At 41.5% G+C, this 14,000-nt stretch overlaps 1 protein-coding gene across 1 annotated transcript in view; it reads left to right on the top strand.

Annotated features, from left to right (window-relative positions):
- Window positions 1-14,000, top strand: part of TSPAN4 (tetraspanin 4) — a 187,498-nt gene that overhangs the window by 106,692 nt on the left and 66,806 nt on the right. Inside the window, exon 2 of the mRNA XM_058806428.1 lies at window positions 12,166-12,357. Within this exon, the coding sequence (XP_058662411.1) occupies window positions 12,166-12,357 (192 nt within the window). The remainder of the gene's footprint in view (window positions 1-12,165; window positions 12,358-14,000) is intronic.

The raw sequence follows: 14,000 nt of genomic DNA, 5'->3' as shown, positions 1-14,000 counted from the left end.
ACGGTGACATTTGATACTGAGAGTCCCACTGCTGCCTTCCACTTTCCTATCCAGAAAAGCTAATTTTGTAGTTAATGTGAGGATATGGTTTGTTATCCAAAATATCTTCTTGTTCTTCTTTGGATAAAGTTATGCTTCTCAAAGTTTGCCTTTCTTTTCTATGCTGCTCTCATGTCCATCTCTGGTTTTAATCTCTTGTCAGACCTGTCCCACCCAGCACAGGCAGATTCCATCATCTCTGCCCTGAAGCTCATTTATTCTCTTGCCTACTAAATTTGCATGAAATTTCAGTGATTTGTTTTGAGGGACATTCTAGACTTAGTGCACACCCTGGTGTCACAAGGCCATTCTCTACGTTCTCTCCCTTTGCCGAAGGCAGGAACATTTATATTTCAAAGCTTTTTATTATTTCACCTGTGGAATTTGAATTGCAGTGCACCCTGTGGACATTTCAGCTTTGTCAGCTTGACTGTTATTAAGCTGTAATCATTTATCATCATTGGCAGTGATTTTATGTCTAGGTTTTTTTTTTTTAAAGCAGGTATTGCAGAACCTTTATTGGTAAACTGCTGTGAGCGTGCAAAAATTTAAGATATATAATTTATGAAGTCATATTTATGTAGTTGTGCTTTATGGTGGAAGGATGTGCTGAGGAAGTTTTGAGATGACCGTTTATTTTTAGATGAGCCAGAAGACTTTGTTTCCATCTCATTTCAGGCCCTGGCACAGAATGATTGAGAATCTGCAGAAACCCAAAAGCTTTTTCCCATCTAATGGCAAGAAAGAGTGTGTAAATAAAACTGACAAACATAAAAATGCAATAAACTACAACTGTTTCATGAATTTATAACCTGAAGGGGCAAAGTAATAAAAAAGCTATAAATTCATGTCAGTCATACGCCTTTGTTAAGAGCTACTGAGCAATAATACACGTAAAGGGCAGTGCAAGAATGAGTGTATGTGAATGCTTTCCCTGAGCATTAGCTGGGACTTGCTAAACTGAGCTAATTTCATTCTTCAAGTTCTCTTTGTGTATTGGACCACACGTGGGAGTTTAATATCTATGCGCTAGCATGTTTTTATAATAAGGAATAAAAAAAAGCAATTTGTACTTTTAATTAATAAGGATGGATGAGTTAATTTCCAGATTACCTCATGAGTGGATTGTAAAGCTTCACAACCTGACCTTTGGAAAGAGAACCATCTTTTCTCTCATTCAGGTTGCAGGACTTTGTGTTGTCCATGGTATTCGTTCCTGCTACCGCTCAGTGTAGGTTTCCCCAAGAGTCATTTGGCATGGATGCATATTCTAGAATAGGCTGGAGTGAACTTTGAAGATGCCTATTTCCTTCCACTGACAAGTGAAACAGAGCCTGGGCAGGTGGATTTGAGCTGAGATATGAGTTGCCCTACCTCCAGGCATCTGGGCTGCCCTTGTGGTCAGGGAAATTCTGATCAATGCTTTTAATGGTTTCCAGGGAGCTATTCAGCTGACCAAAGGTAGGCTTAGATCATGGTGAGCCATGTTGATTTATAGACACCCCTAACAGCATTGGCATCAAAAATCAGGTGACCTGAATGCCACCCCAGATATCTAAAGGCTGATAGTACAGACCAGAGGTCAGAATAAATATTTGCAGTCTTCCTGTGTTGTCTCCTGCAGCATTGAAGTTTAGTCCCAAAATCTTCTGCAGTTCAGAAGTGTCAGCAGTACTTGTGTGACCAGAGACATACTTGGAGGAAGTGCTTAGTGTAAACTCCTTGTTCGGACAGTCCCAGAGGGAATGTTTGCATTCATTTTTATGTCATAGTCTCATTTCCTCAGATCCACAAAATAGAAAAAACCAAATGAAATGTGCAAGCAGGGCAATCTGTGGTCTCTCCTGTCTGTACATTGCAGTGAAGCTGCTGATCACAGATCTGTTTAATTCGTTTATTCCAAAGGATCTGAAATGCTTCCATAGCAGATACTCGATTGGTGATAAGAAGGGACTGTAATGTTTCCTTTGGGGATAACTAGTGCAGAAAAAAAGATTATTTTAGGTGGCATTCATTACTGATGGCATACTGCCCATGCTTGCAAGTAGCTTGGGATACAAGTAATTGTGTATAAATAGCCTCAGATGTGCTATTGCATAGCAAAGCCTAATATAAATAAACAATCATTAAAAATTGCTAACATAAAACAAGGGAATAGTCTTTGCTTTCTCTTGTACTCCTACCCAATTAGAATAGCTTTCTTGACAAGGCATTTGAGCTATTGAAGTCGGATATGCTATTCCAGACATTACGCTGGTTTTGTTACAAGGGACTGCTTACATGAAATTTAGGCAGTTGAGATGGTAGTAAATACTTTGTTTGCTTGTACAAATATTATTAACAATCCATTAAAAAGAATCCATAAAAGATTCAGAATGTGTTTTGCTTAGCTTTCTGATGGAGTTCAGTGAAAGAAGATGAGCTTTGTAATGTGAAGCTATTAGGGTGTGATTATTGCTCACAAGCCTGTTATTGATCAGGGGGTCAATACTGAACATGTCAGAAATCCTATGACCATGTGAGCTGTTTGTTGATGGGATTGTTTAAAAAATACTTCTCATTATAAACCAGTGGTGGTGTACAAGTTTAGTCATTTTCCCAACCCCTTTGAAAAATTAAACCTCAGGAAATGAGATACTGTGTCTGAGTCCTACTGCTTCCCAAAACCTTTCTGTCCCTGCTCACAATTGGCTCAGTTCCTGAGCAGGGCTTGAACTCCTCAAAAAGAGTTGGGCTGGCCAGAAATCAGACGGAGAGTCCTGAGCTCTTTAGGGAGAGATGACAGTGGGAAGGGGCTTCCTATGATACAGGATATTTGTCTGTCCCCAGGTGTTGTCAGTACCTGGAAAAAGAGCAGGATTCAGGCACAGTAGCAATGGTGGCACTGAGGAGGGGAGTGCTGCAGTCCTGGTGTTCCCACTGACCCTCACCTCCAGCCCTCTGCTGTCAGCTGTGGGGTGGAGAGCAATGTTTGGTAGTGATCCTGGATGGATATACATCCTGACACTGGCACTGGCTGCTGAGTGCCCTTCAGAAAGCTAAATGGGAGCAGAGAACATGGCACAGCTGTGTTGCTACCAGAAGAATTGGACAAGACCTATTGTGCAGACTATGTTTGCAGAGGTCTCCATCAGGAAAATTAGTCATAATCACAATGAAATACGTCAGCACAATCTGGGACTTGAGAAGGGGTCCTCAAAATCAGCCTTGGTATGTAAAAAGCCTGATTTGTTGGGAAATACTACCTGCCCTCAAATCCAGGACTGAAACCAGAAGCTCTCTTTGTGGTCTGGCTCAGCTTCCAGAACCTGGCCTCTGCCACTGGCACCACAGGAGATTCTTTGTGCAGGATATTTAATCAAATATTGGTTTATAGAGTGGAGACTTATTTTTTGAAAGCTTTTGTGAGGGAGGGTATCACCTTTAGCTGTTACCTAGTTGGGGTTTTTTTTACAGTATCAGCAGGTTTTTTAAAACTCACTACTTACTTTGCATTTCAGCTATAGTATCTGTGTTCACTATGGACGTTTCTATAGCAACCAGTCTTGTGTTATCTGCATACCTCTATGGATGGATTAAACATGCAATATAAAATTCGGTTTAATTTTATTTTTCTGCAGATAGTACTTGTTACAACATGTTTCAAAAACTTTCAAGTAATATGAAATAGAATGACCCTCTCTGTCATCTTTGTGTTCTGTAAGGAGCCTGTTTGTTTATCTTTGGTTTTCTATGGGACTCATATCATTGTATTTCACTACCATTTATTCTAAATCCATCCAGTACCTCCAGGGGAGAGAAAAGCACTAAAGATACTGAATAATCTGGACTTTATCTAATACAGGAAATCTGTGCTAAACCAAATAACTGAGCTGTTGCCTCTGGAGTCACTGTGTGAGGCTTATTATTCTCCATTTCTTTCAGTATCTCACCAAATCGTTCAGGTAGAATTTTCTGTCAGCAATCTCCTTTACAAAATCAGAGTTTGTGTTGTATAGCCCCCCTCCCCCCAGCTTTACAATTATTTTGCTTCTATTGCTTTCAGTATTTAGTGCTAGGTATGTGGCAACAGGTGACTACAATTGCATCTAGAGCTCCAGATCTGGTCTTTTCCCAGGTTATGCTACAAAGTAATTTTAAAAGTTGTTTATTGGTGTAGGGGTGGAACAGAATGCAGACTCCTGGTCCCACCCACTTTTCTTCCACTGCTGCTTCTTTGTTAAATGATTGTCTTCATTTGATGGATTCTGATTCCAGAGCTCATGCATGTATTCCTCATTACAACTGTATCTATTTCATTACAGTAATCCCAGGTGGATTTAGAAATTATATTTGAGAAGCAGATGAAAAAGCTTTTTAGTTCGGCAGCAGTTAAAGCCAGAACCTGGAAAATGTAGTAGTAGTGTATTCATCCCTTTTCCATTTCTAACTCATGCATTTGCTCTGTTTTAGTAAGTTGTCATTACCTCACTGCTTTCCTCAGAATCTTTAATTTGAATTGCAATTTAGGCAGGTTGCCAGATTAGATGCTTGTGACACTAATAATCACCACTTTTTATGATTATTTTATTATGTTTAATCTTTTAGCAGCAGTGCTGCCTTAATAGGTCACTCTCAACTGTTCTATTTCTGCAAGTTTTTACATCTTTGGTGACAGAGCTTTGCAGCACAGGGCAATTCAATGCACTACAAAAGGGCCTAATTAAGGTCAGTGGCAGTTAAGCACATTCTTTTATTGCATTGCTGAATAAGGATACAATTGAGCACACATTTAAGTGTTTCAGTGAATTTTGAGCCCATGAAGGGAAACCATCACTCTTCAGGTTGGAGGTAACTCATAAATGTGGCAGTTGTTCTTCTGTACCTGTAGTTGATAGCTGGCTATGATTTGGAGGAGCAAGTGTGTAGGAGAATGTTACTCATAAAACAGCAGGGATTACCTGAATGACTCTTTATTCAGTTTTCCATTAACAGGGTGTCAGCATGGGATTCTGTCTTTTGACACCTTCAATTGTCCCCAAATTTACTTTAGTGGTATGATACTGCAATTTAGTGGTGGAACTCAACTGAGAAGGAATATTGAATTTCTTGGGGCTTAAGTTCCTGAAGCTTAATCCACACCAGGGTAACAGAAAATGCAGCATTTTGAATGTTTCCATTATTGACAGTATGAAAAGGAATGCCGTTCTTGGGATGTGTCTTTGCCCATGTAGTTTACAAACAGGGCTTCAGAGCTCCTTTTAAGCTTGATAAAAATTACTTGGCATTTTTCAGGCTCAAGAACTGGAAGGAATATCCTAAAACAAACCATGTTTATAGGAGAGAGGGGTCTAAAGGGAAGGAAAATAGCAACATGAGCTGTTGATGTGTTTCTTGTAACCTTTGACAAGACACAGTGGAGTTAGAGGGCAGTGAGGGCATGAATGTCATGCTGGCAGGCAGAACACAGGTTGGGATTGTAGCGCTCATGTAACAGTTGCTTGCTTGTCGTGCAGGGTATCAGGTTCAGGCTTGTGGAAGATGGCACAGCACACCTATTTTGAAATTATATTGAGTGCTACGTGCTGTGTTACACTACTTACAGGACACTGGCTTGAAAAGGAGAGGCAGGCAGGATATGAATTCAGGAGACAATGTCCAGACAATGTCCAGATCCACATTCAGGCTGGATCCTTGGCTGTTGTTGGTCAGAGTGGTGACCCATCAGCTGTGCTGTTGACACCATCTGGGGATGGAGGCCAGCTGCTCTTGGAGGTCTTTGGCTGCTGCTTTTCTACATAATGGCCCATATAGCAACGTGAGATTTTTGTATTCAGAAATAATTTTTAAGGAAAGTGAAAAGGATGTGGGGTGGCAGAGCAAAACAATTAGTTTCATACAGCTTTTAAATATTTACTGCTTATATGTAGAGCTGAAGACAATGGCATTTGAAATGCTTGGTGCTTTACTCAGTTACACACTCACCTTTACCTTTCCCCTTCCTGAGAGAGAAGCAGCTGAACAGGATCTGCATGCTGACAGGAAAAGATATACAGCATTTGTAGGTCCAGTGGATCTGAGGGAGGTAGGGATTTTGAATTTGTTTCTAAATGAGATAAATTTGATGAATTAAACAAATCTTTAAAATTTATGTTGAGATAAGCTATTATTCATTGATACAAAATGAAGGATATTATATGAAGGTAAGGAGAAATGGAGATTTAACTCCTTGATTGATGTCTATATCTATAACCCTGTCTCTGACAGTAGGCTGATGCCAAGTCAAACAAGCAAGCAAAAAGAAAAAGTCGAATTCAAACTTTAAGTGAACATTTAAACTAGTGGGGGAAGAGGGTGAGGTAAGGAGAAAAAACAAATGCCCATAGTGTTGAAAAGGTTTTATCTAGCTGATTACCCTATTTTTGGTCATGGTCAGGGATGCTTAGAGAGAATAAAAGAAAAAAAGGAGGGACAAGACAGGATATTTTAATCAGCTCCTCCAATTAATAGTTTAAGGTCTTCCCCTGTAAGTGCTGCCGGTAAAATATCATTTATAAGAAATGCTGGGATACCTTGCTCTCATTTGATTTGTGTAATCCCTTTTTGAACCTGCATATATTTCAACATCCACAAAACTCTGTGGCAATGAATTCCAGAATTTAATTAAATGTTTTGTGGAAAAGTGCTTGACTTTATTGGTTTTCAATCTGCTAACCAAATAACCTCTAGCTTTTTTAATCTTAAGAAAAATTAATAATGATTCACTATTCACCTTTCCTATCCCATATTGGTGTTTAGGGAGGGCTATTGTTCCACTCTCTTCACTCCCAGGAGTGTGGTCCCTACTAACTGATCTCTTTTCAACTGTTTTTTTTTTTCACCCTAGATCTTTTTAAATTCTTGCTGGATGGACACAGCTCAGATCATAGCCATTTGCATGGAATTTGTGCACATCCTTTAGTTTTACGGTGCAGAGCTCTACACTACAGAGCCTCAGTACTCTAAGGGTAGAAATGTGCTTCTACCATCCCCTATATGGTAAATTTCAGACCTCGGGCTAGTGAAGGAAATGCAGCTTGTGACACTCCTAGTTTACATCTCATGAGCTCTGCCAAAGAGTTGATCCATGCTGGGGGCCCCACCTGCAATTTCAGTCCTACTGTGCACCAGCAGTGGTGGCGTGGTGCAGGTGGATGGCTACGAGGGCTGGAACTGCCTCTGGAAGGTGCTTTCCACAGGTGGCCAGTGTGTTTGAAGGTGTATTCTGTGGGGGGATAGAACGTAAGGAAATGTAGTGCAGAAGGTAATCTCACCCCTGAGGAGCTGCAGCTGTGCTAATTACCAAAGATTAGGAACAGGCCTGCCCTTAACAGGCCACAGCTGTGTCCAGTGAGGATGAGTGCTGTAAAAGAGTGGGTTAGCTGGTTGGGAAGAGAGCTGGAGTTTGTTGGCTGTGCTGTGAGAAGCTGTCCATGAGAAATCACCAAGAAGGTATGGAACTTTTGCAATAAGATGTTAACAGTATTCCAGAAGTGGCCACTCCCTCCTAGATGGGCAACAGCTGCAGGGACATGTAATTCACAGGGTTTTATGTGGAACACTGCAGCCTCTGCATTTACACCCATGCTCCTGCTTCTCCATATGAGAATCTTGATTCATTTGATCCTGTCAATATTCATATGTATTCCATTTCCACCCCCTCTCTGTGTCTAGCTGACAGCAGCAGTAATTTAAGTGTGCCTGATATTACAAGAACGTTTGCAGGATAATGTTCGCATCACTACTGTTGCTACTTAGATGCTGGTTTTTTTCACTGTATACTTTCACTCCATACTTGGCAGAGGAGGCATATTTATGCAAGTGGGATTGAGAGAGCCCTTCTAGTTTAAATATGTAAAGACTGGGGGAGAAAAATCCTCCAAGGGAACTGGTCATATCTTCCACTTGGATTCTGTTATGAGTGGATTTCTTAACACACAAAGTTTTTTTTGGTTTTTGGTTTTTTTTTTTTGGCTGAAAGAGGAAGTGTGATGAGTAGATCCTAATCAGATACAATATGAGAAACCTCAATTAGATGCATTTTCCATGTAATAAAATCAATAAAAAACCCCACTTAAAGACGCCAGCGCCATTATCATGAACAATGAGTCAATTTCTCCTGCAGTATTTTAAGTGTGTAACTGTAACTTCAGAATAATTTTCTTCACCAACAAGCATATATCCAGGGCTGTTTGGGATTACTTTGATTATCATACTGTAAGATCAATTTTAAATGTAGGCACTGAAGCCTGAATAATTTATTTTCCAGCCCATTAGAACAGTTTGGAGGATCTGATTCCATAGGCAGCTTTTTTGCCAAGAGAGCAAGTGCATGGCTCTGTGTATCTCTTGGGGAAGAAGAGACAGATAATCTCTGCTTTTAGAGTAAGACACCTGCTGTACTGCTTGACTGTGCTCTATAAATTTGTGAGGAATTTGTCTTGAGCAGAATATTCTGCTACTTCCAGAGGCAATTGCAAAGGCCAGGGCTTGCAAAGAACTTGCAAAGAACTCACTGCTTCTGTCCTTTCCTCACAGTTCTGCAGCTCAGGCACAAATGCACCGAACAGCCCTTTCAAGATTTACACTGACATCTTTCCTGGAGCAAACACCTGACTCAAATATCCTATGTCTTTAGGGCTGGGAAAGTATTCCTTCTGGTGTCTCACTGTTTTGACCTTAGAATAAAAGACTTTTCAAAAAAATTAAAAAAAAAAAAAAAAGGCAGCATCAATTGGGAAAAAAAATATTAGAGAGAACTGCATTTTGTTTCAGGTTTTGCCATGAGCTGCCTTGCTTACAAGAGAGAGCAGATTGTCATGAAAAATTAGGCAAATAATGTGTTAAACATTTCACAAGGGAATTTTTTAAAATGCTATTGTCAGTAGCCTGGCATCTTTGAAGGAGACCTTTTTTTAATTTAAAGTCAATTCTGCACTCACCAAATGGAGTTAATACAGACTCTCATTTGGCTGCCAGTAGATCAGGTTCAAGCTGTAGACTTCTCTCTGATGTTTTTGTCTTAATGGTTTCTCTTTTAACCATGACAGTATCACTGTTTGTGCAGAAGCCCCCACATTGTCAAAACTACCCCTGTTAATGGGTTTGGTTTTGTTTAATTTTACAAATCAGCAAGCCCAGAAAACTGTCAAAACTTTTCATTTCCTCACTATGTTTCTGACACTCTTTGACACAAAAAAAGGACTGGGGGGTGGGAGTAAGGAGAGAAAAAGTGGAGGAGGGGGAACATCATAAATAACCATTTAAAATTATCCATGCCTTAAACAACAAGAGGAGGAAGTAAAAACAGACATGCAGCATAGAGCCAACTACTACTGTTTTCTCTTGGCTCTGATCCAGAATAAGTAAATTTGATGCCTCTAATGCCAGGGTCTCAGACTGGTAATTACAGTTCAGTTCAGAATGGAGGGCAGAAGGGTTGAGGAGCAAGCTTTCTCAATGTTCTGGAATAGAAAACATTTGGCTGTTGTTGGAAAGGCACCTGTGGCTGTCTTGGTGGGTGCTGGTTCTTTAAACATTTCCCTAACCAGATGCTTGAGTGTTAAAAGGCCACTGGATGGGGACTTGCAGGTGTGCTTTGCACCTTGGGGAAAGGGGGAGCTTTAAAGAGCAGTTAAGTCTAGAACTAAGGACAGCCTCTGTTTCCTGGGTGTGCCTGGTGTGACAGCTTAGTAAATTTACTTGGGGACCCTGAGTAGATATTCTGGTGTGGGAAAAGGAACAGAGCTGAACAAAAGTAGAGCAGTCTTCAGTAATGTGTGCTGGCATTATGAAATCCAGTTTGAGCCGGGTGGTTTAATGTTCAAAGGATTCCTTTGTGCATTTCAAGTTTGGTCAGTCAACCTAAGGAAGAGCTGTGCATCAACTCTTCAAAAACAGGAATGTGATGAGCTGCTGGAGAGCAGAACATCTCTGAATCAAGGGCAGTGTAGTGAGATACTCCTGCTGAACAGGTGATCTGAAATATTCATCCCTGATCTAAATGGCTAGAGCCCCAGTCGTGGCATTTTGCATGAACTGTTTCCTGGTTTTCTGATGTTTCATGCCACTGGTGAATTTCCAGTTTTTGCAAACAAGAATGAGTTTGGAGTCAGAAGATGCTGAATTCAAACATCCAGGCAACCATGTCTCAAGCACTGAGCATTGTGCATCAATAAGAATTTAGTGGATGATGGAGGAGCAGGCAAGCAGGTCTTGCCTTTGCAGCATCCTCAGTGGTACCTACCTCCTGCAATAGAAGTGATGGTTGTGGGTGTTGGTAACACTCAAAGCAGTGGAGCAGCAGGGCGAGCATGAAAGGTGATGAAATAAACTGCCTCTTATTGGTGCTGTTGAGTTGCTTCAGAACAAAGAACTGAAGATAAGAGCTAAATGTGTTGCAAGGTCATGGCTCTGCTGCTCTTGGGCATCTGCCTTCATTAGGCTTAATTGGGCTGTTTGAGCAGCCTCCCCATGCCTGCAGCTCTGAGGCTGTTCTTGAGGCTAACATCCACCAAGCTGAAGAGGCAGAAGTGCACTTCTGCTTTTCATCCCATTCCTCAGCCAGTTTAGTGCTATTCCTGACTGTATTTCAGCACTCTGACCAGTTTGGTTTTAGCTTAGGTATTTATACATCTCCTCCAATGCTGTTCTGTTCAGTAGACCTTCAGAGTTTTATTTCCTCTTCAGGGAATTTATTCCTATATTATGATTCTCCTTTTTTTTTCCCCTTGGGCCATGATGATAGCATTTCTTTATATCCCCTCCCTTAGCCTAAATGATTTTCTGTGGGTTACCTTCTGTGGGTATTCTTCCCCATCCACTCCCTTGGTTGTTCTTTAATAATTTTGGACAGTGTTAATGATCATGCTGTGTAAGTGGGAATAGAGGGGAGGTATTTCCAGTGTGCCAGGTCAGGGCATGGACTGTCCCTCCAGGGCACTTATAAGAGGGTACTTGTGCAAGGTTGAATACAGTGATGTGGGGATGCCTGGAATATGCAAAGACTCCTAAATGAGGGGCTTTGAGTCCCTGTGCCTTGGAGTTTGCTTTCTCTCAGTGGAGACACACAGGTTGGTCCAGCTGAGGTACACTGATGTGAGGTGTAGTTTGATTCCTTAGCTCTGAACAAAACAGACTGGTTTGCAGCTGGGCTGAGGAATGCTGCCTTAAAACACAGCTGCCTTTATTGCCTGTTATTTGGGGAGGAATTCAGTGGCATTAAGAGACAACCTTAGTAATTAGTATAAGAAATTGCTTTGGCTTTTGTGTTTCTCCTCTGTGTTTAATTTCTGAGGTTTAGCTCTGCCCCAGGATTAGCTGTACCTTTTTCCTTCCCTGGTTCATGAGCTGCCTTATGTTCATCCACTTTATGCAGGTATTTAGTGGATATGCTCCTGCATATGTCTGGCTTACTACTCTATGAACACAATTTCATTCCAAGCCTTTAATTGATTTGGATAATAAAGTGAAATTATAAACTCAATAAAAATTGGTTATTTTAAAGGGAGAGCAGGAAAGAAAGAAGCCTAAGTGATGCTGTGCTGTGTGACTCGATAATGATGCAAAATCCTCTTTGCCTTACACTCTAAATGCTCTCTTGCTTCCAGAAGAGGCTTTACCTTAGGAACTAAGGAGTATGAGGTGTCCTGCCAGGGGGCTGCTCTGGCAAGGTTTGCTTATGGCATGTGTCAGGGTGAGAGACAGGGTACTGGGATGGGAAGAATGGGGAATCAAAAATGCTTCAGCCATTCTGGGCAATTCTCTAAGGCTCCTAAATAGGACAGGGATTTTTTCAATCCCTTCAAGAGCTGACCCTTTGGGAATTTATCCTTTACTCAGCGTCTGCTTTTTAACTAGAGAGCAAAAGACCTGATTTGGAGATTGTGTTTTGGATTTAGGAAATCTGTGACAATTTTTGAGTGTTGCATCTTACTGATGAGTTCTCTATATTTGTTTTTTTCTTTCTCCTACTAAAAATGTCATAAGGAGAAAATTTCTTACCAGATGTGACTGCTGGTTTTCTCCACTGCCATATTGACATGGTTTCATATCTGGGGTCGCTTGGATACAATAACTGAGTTTCTTTGTTTCTCTTTGTTTTCCCAGTTGGGAGGCTGTGGAATCCTTGGTGTAGGCATCTGGCTGGCTGTCACCCAAGGGAACTTTGCCACCCTCTCCTCTTCTTTCCCATCCCTGTCAGCTGCCAACCTGCTGATCGTCACAGGGACGTTTGTCATGATCATTGGCTTCGTGGGCTGCATAGGTGCCATCAAAGAAAACAAGTGCCTCCTGCTGAGTGTGAGTATTGAGCTGCTGCAGTGTTTGCTGTCTTGTGATGCTGCTGCTATTGCAATGCATGCTGCAGTGACCTGCATCTCAACAGAAGCTGCCCACTCGACACAGATGAGACTGAGTCGTGTGTGAAACAGGCTTTGATAATCATGAGGAGCTGCAGGTCATTGCTGACTACGCTGTCCATGGAGGATAAGACCTGCAGGGAGGGAATTGTTAGTGGTGGTGGAGGTTTCCTTGGACTCTTCAGAGAAGAGGAAGAGTTTTGTGAAGGCATGTTTTGTAGTGTATCTGTAAATTCTTTTTCACTTAGGTCTGATAGCAATCCATTCCAAATGTTTGCCCTAGTGGCACTGATTATCTGAAGTCCAGGACAGAGACATCAATGCAGACAGGAAACAGGTTGATTCTGAAGTGATTGAATCTGGTTTAAATTGAAAATTAAAACAGTCAGGTTTGACAATGCTGGTTTTTCCAACCATTAACTCTCCAAAAGCTGAGATGTCAGGAAGAAAAGGTGCCAGCACAAGGAGACTGCTGTGAAATCAAAGATTAATAAGGTGCCAGGTGTCCATGATTTCACAGAAGCTTGAGCCACATCCCTGGTGTATTTTATCAAAATGCAGGTTGATGCCACTTCAAGGTGAAATTTAGGGTCAGTGAATACCGTCTGTAGTTGGTGTTAGTGTGTATTTTGCATCCTGTGAGGCGATCTTGCTGCTCAAGTCTAGGACTTCACCATGGGGTTTGGCAAACCTCAGAGTGAAGAGGAGCTGTGGTTCAGCTGGTCATCTGGTGATGCCTCTGTAAAAGGCTGCTCCTTACTGTGCTTCGCATAATTTTTTTTCCCCTGGGAACTACAGAATGAGTTAAGGCACACAAGCACTCAAATCTCTGAAGTGACTGAGATTCCAAGCCTCAATTGAGGACTTTTTCCAGGCCCTTGCCTTAATCAGTTGTTCCTGCTGATTTTTAGGCAGTCAGAGCTAGTCAGTCTAGGCTAGTAAAGGCTATGTATGTGGCTTGAAACTAATAGGAACAATATAAATGGAAATTAAGGCAGTTATGTGAGTGAAAATCTAAACAGGGAAGGCTGAAGTCAGAATCTGAAGCTGAAAGTCCTTGACATTTTTAACAGTCCTATAAATACACACTTTGTGGAGGAAGTGTGTGCCCAGACAGATGTAATGGATTACAGCTTCAATGCCAATGCAGCAGGAGCCCACAGGGTGCAAAGTCTAATGGTATAGCTTATATGTGCAAAATTAATCACCTACTTTGTGCTTTCCTCAATGCCTAGCCCTGGAGTGACAGCAGTGAGCAGTGCCTGCTTCTGCTGCTTCTGTGTCAGGATCTGGCAGGCAGTCCTCAGTACTGGAGGGGTTTAAGGATTTTATGGCTTGTGGTTCTTTTTCCTTCATCTTTCCTTTTGGCAAGGGCAGAGACTCCCTTGGTCAGCCATCATTGCCCAGGTGGGGTGAATGCACTCAGCCCCCCAGCTGGGCATCCATGGCAGATGGAAATGCTGCAGGTACTGCTCCTGCTGACATGCACAGCACTCAGAATCCAGTGTCCCTCAGTGCCTGACATAAGGATTGTGCTTGATGGATCAAGTTAAGTAATGCAAAGGAATGCAAATTCATTTAGGA

The sequence above is a fragment of the Ammospiza caudacuta genome, chromosome 6 (assembly GCF_027887145.1).
Source record: "Ammospiza caudacuta isolate bAmmCau1 chromosome 6, bAmmCau1.pri, whole genome shotgun sequence".
In the NCBI taxonomy this organism is placed as follows: Eukaryota; Metazoa; Chordata; class Aves; order Passeriformes; family Passerellidae; genus Ammospiza; species Ammospiza caudacuta.
Note: the sequence above shows the minus strand (reverse complement) of the source record. Positions and strands in the feature narration are given on the sequence as shown.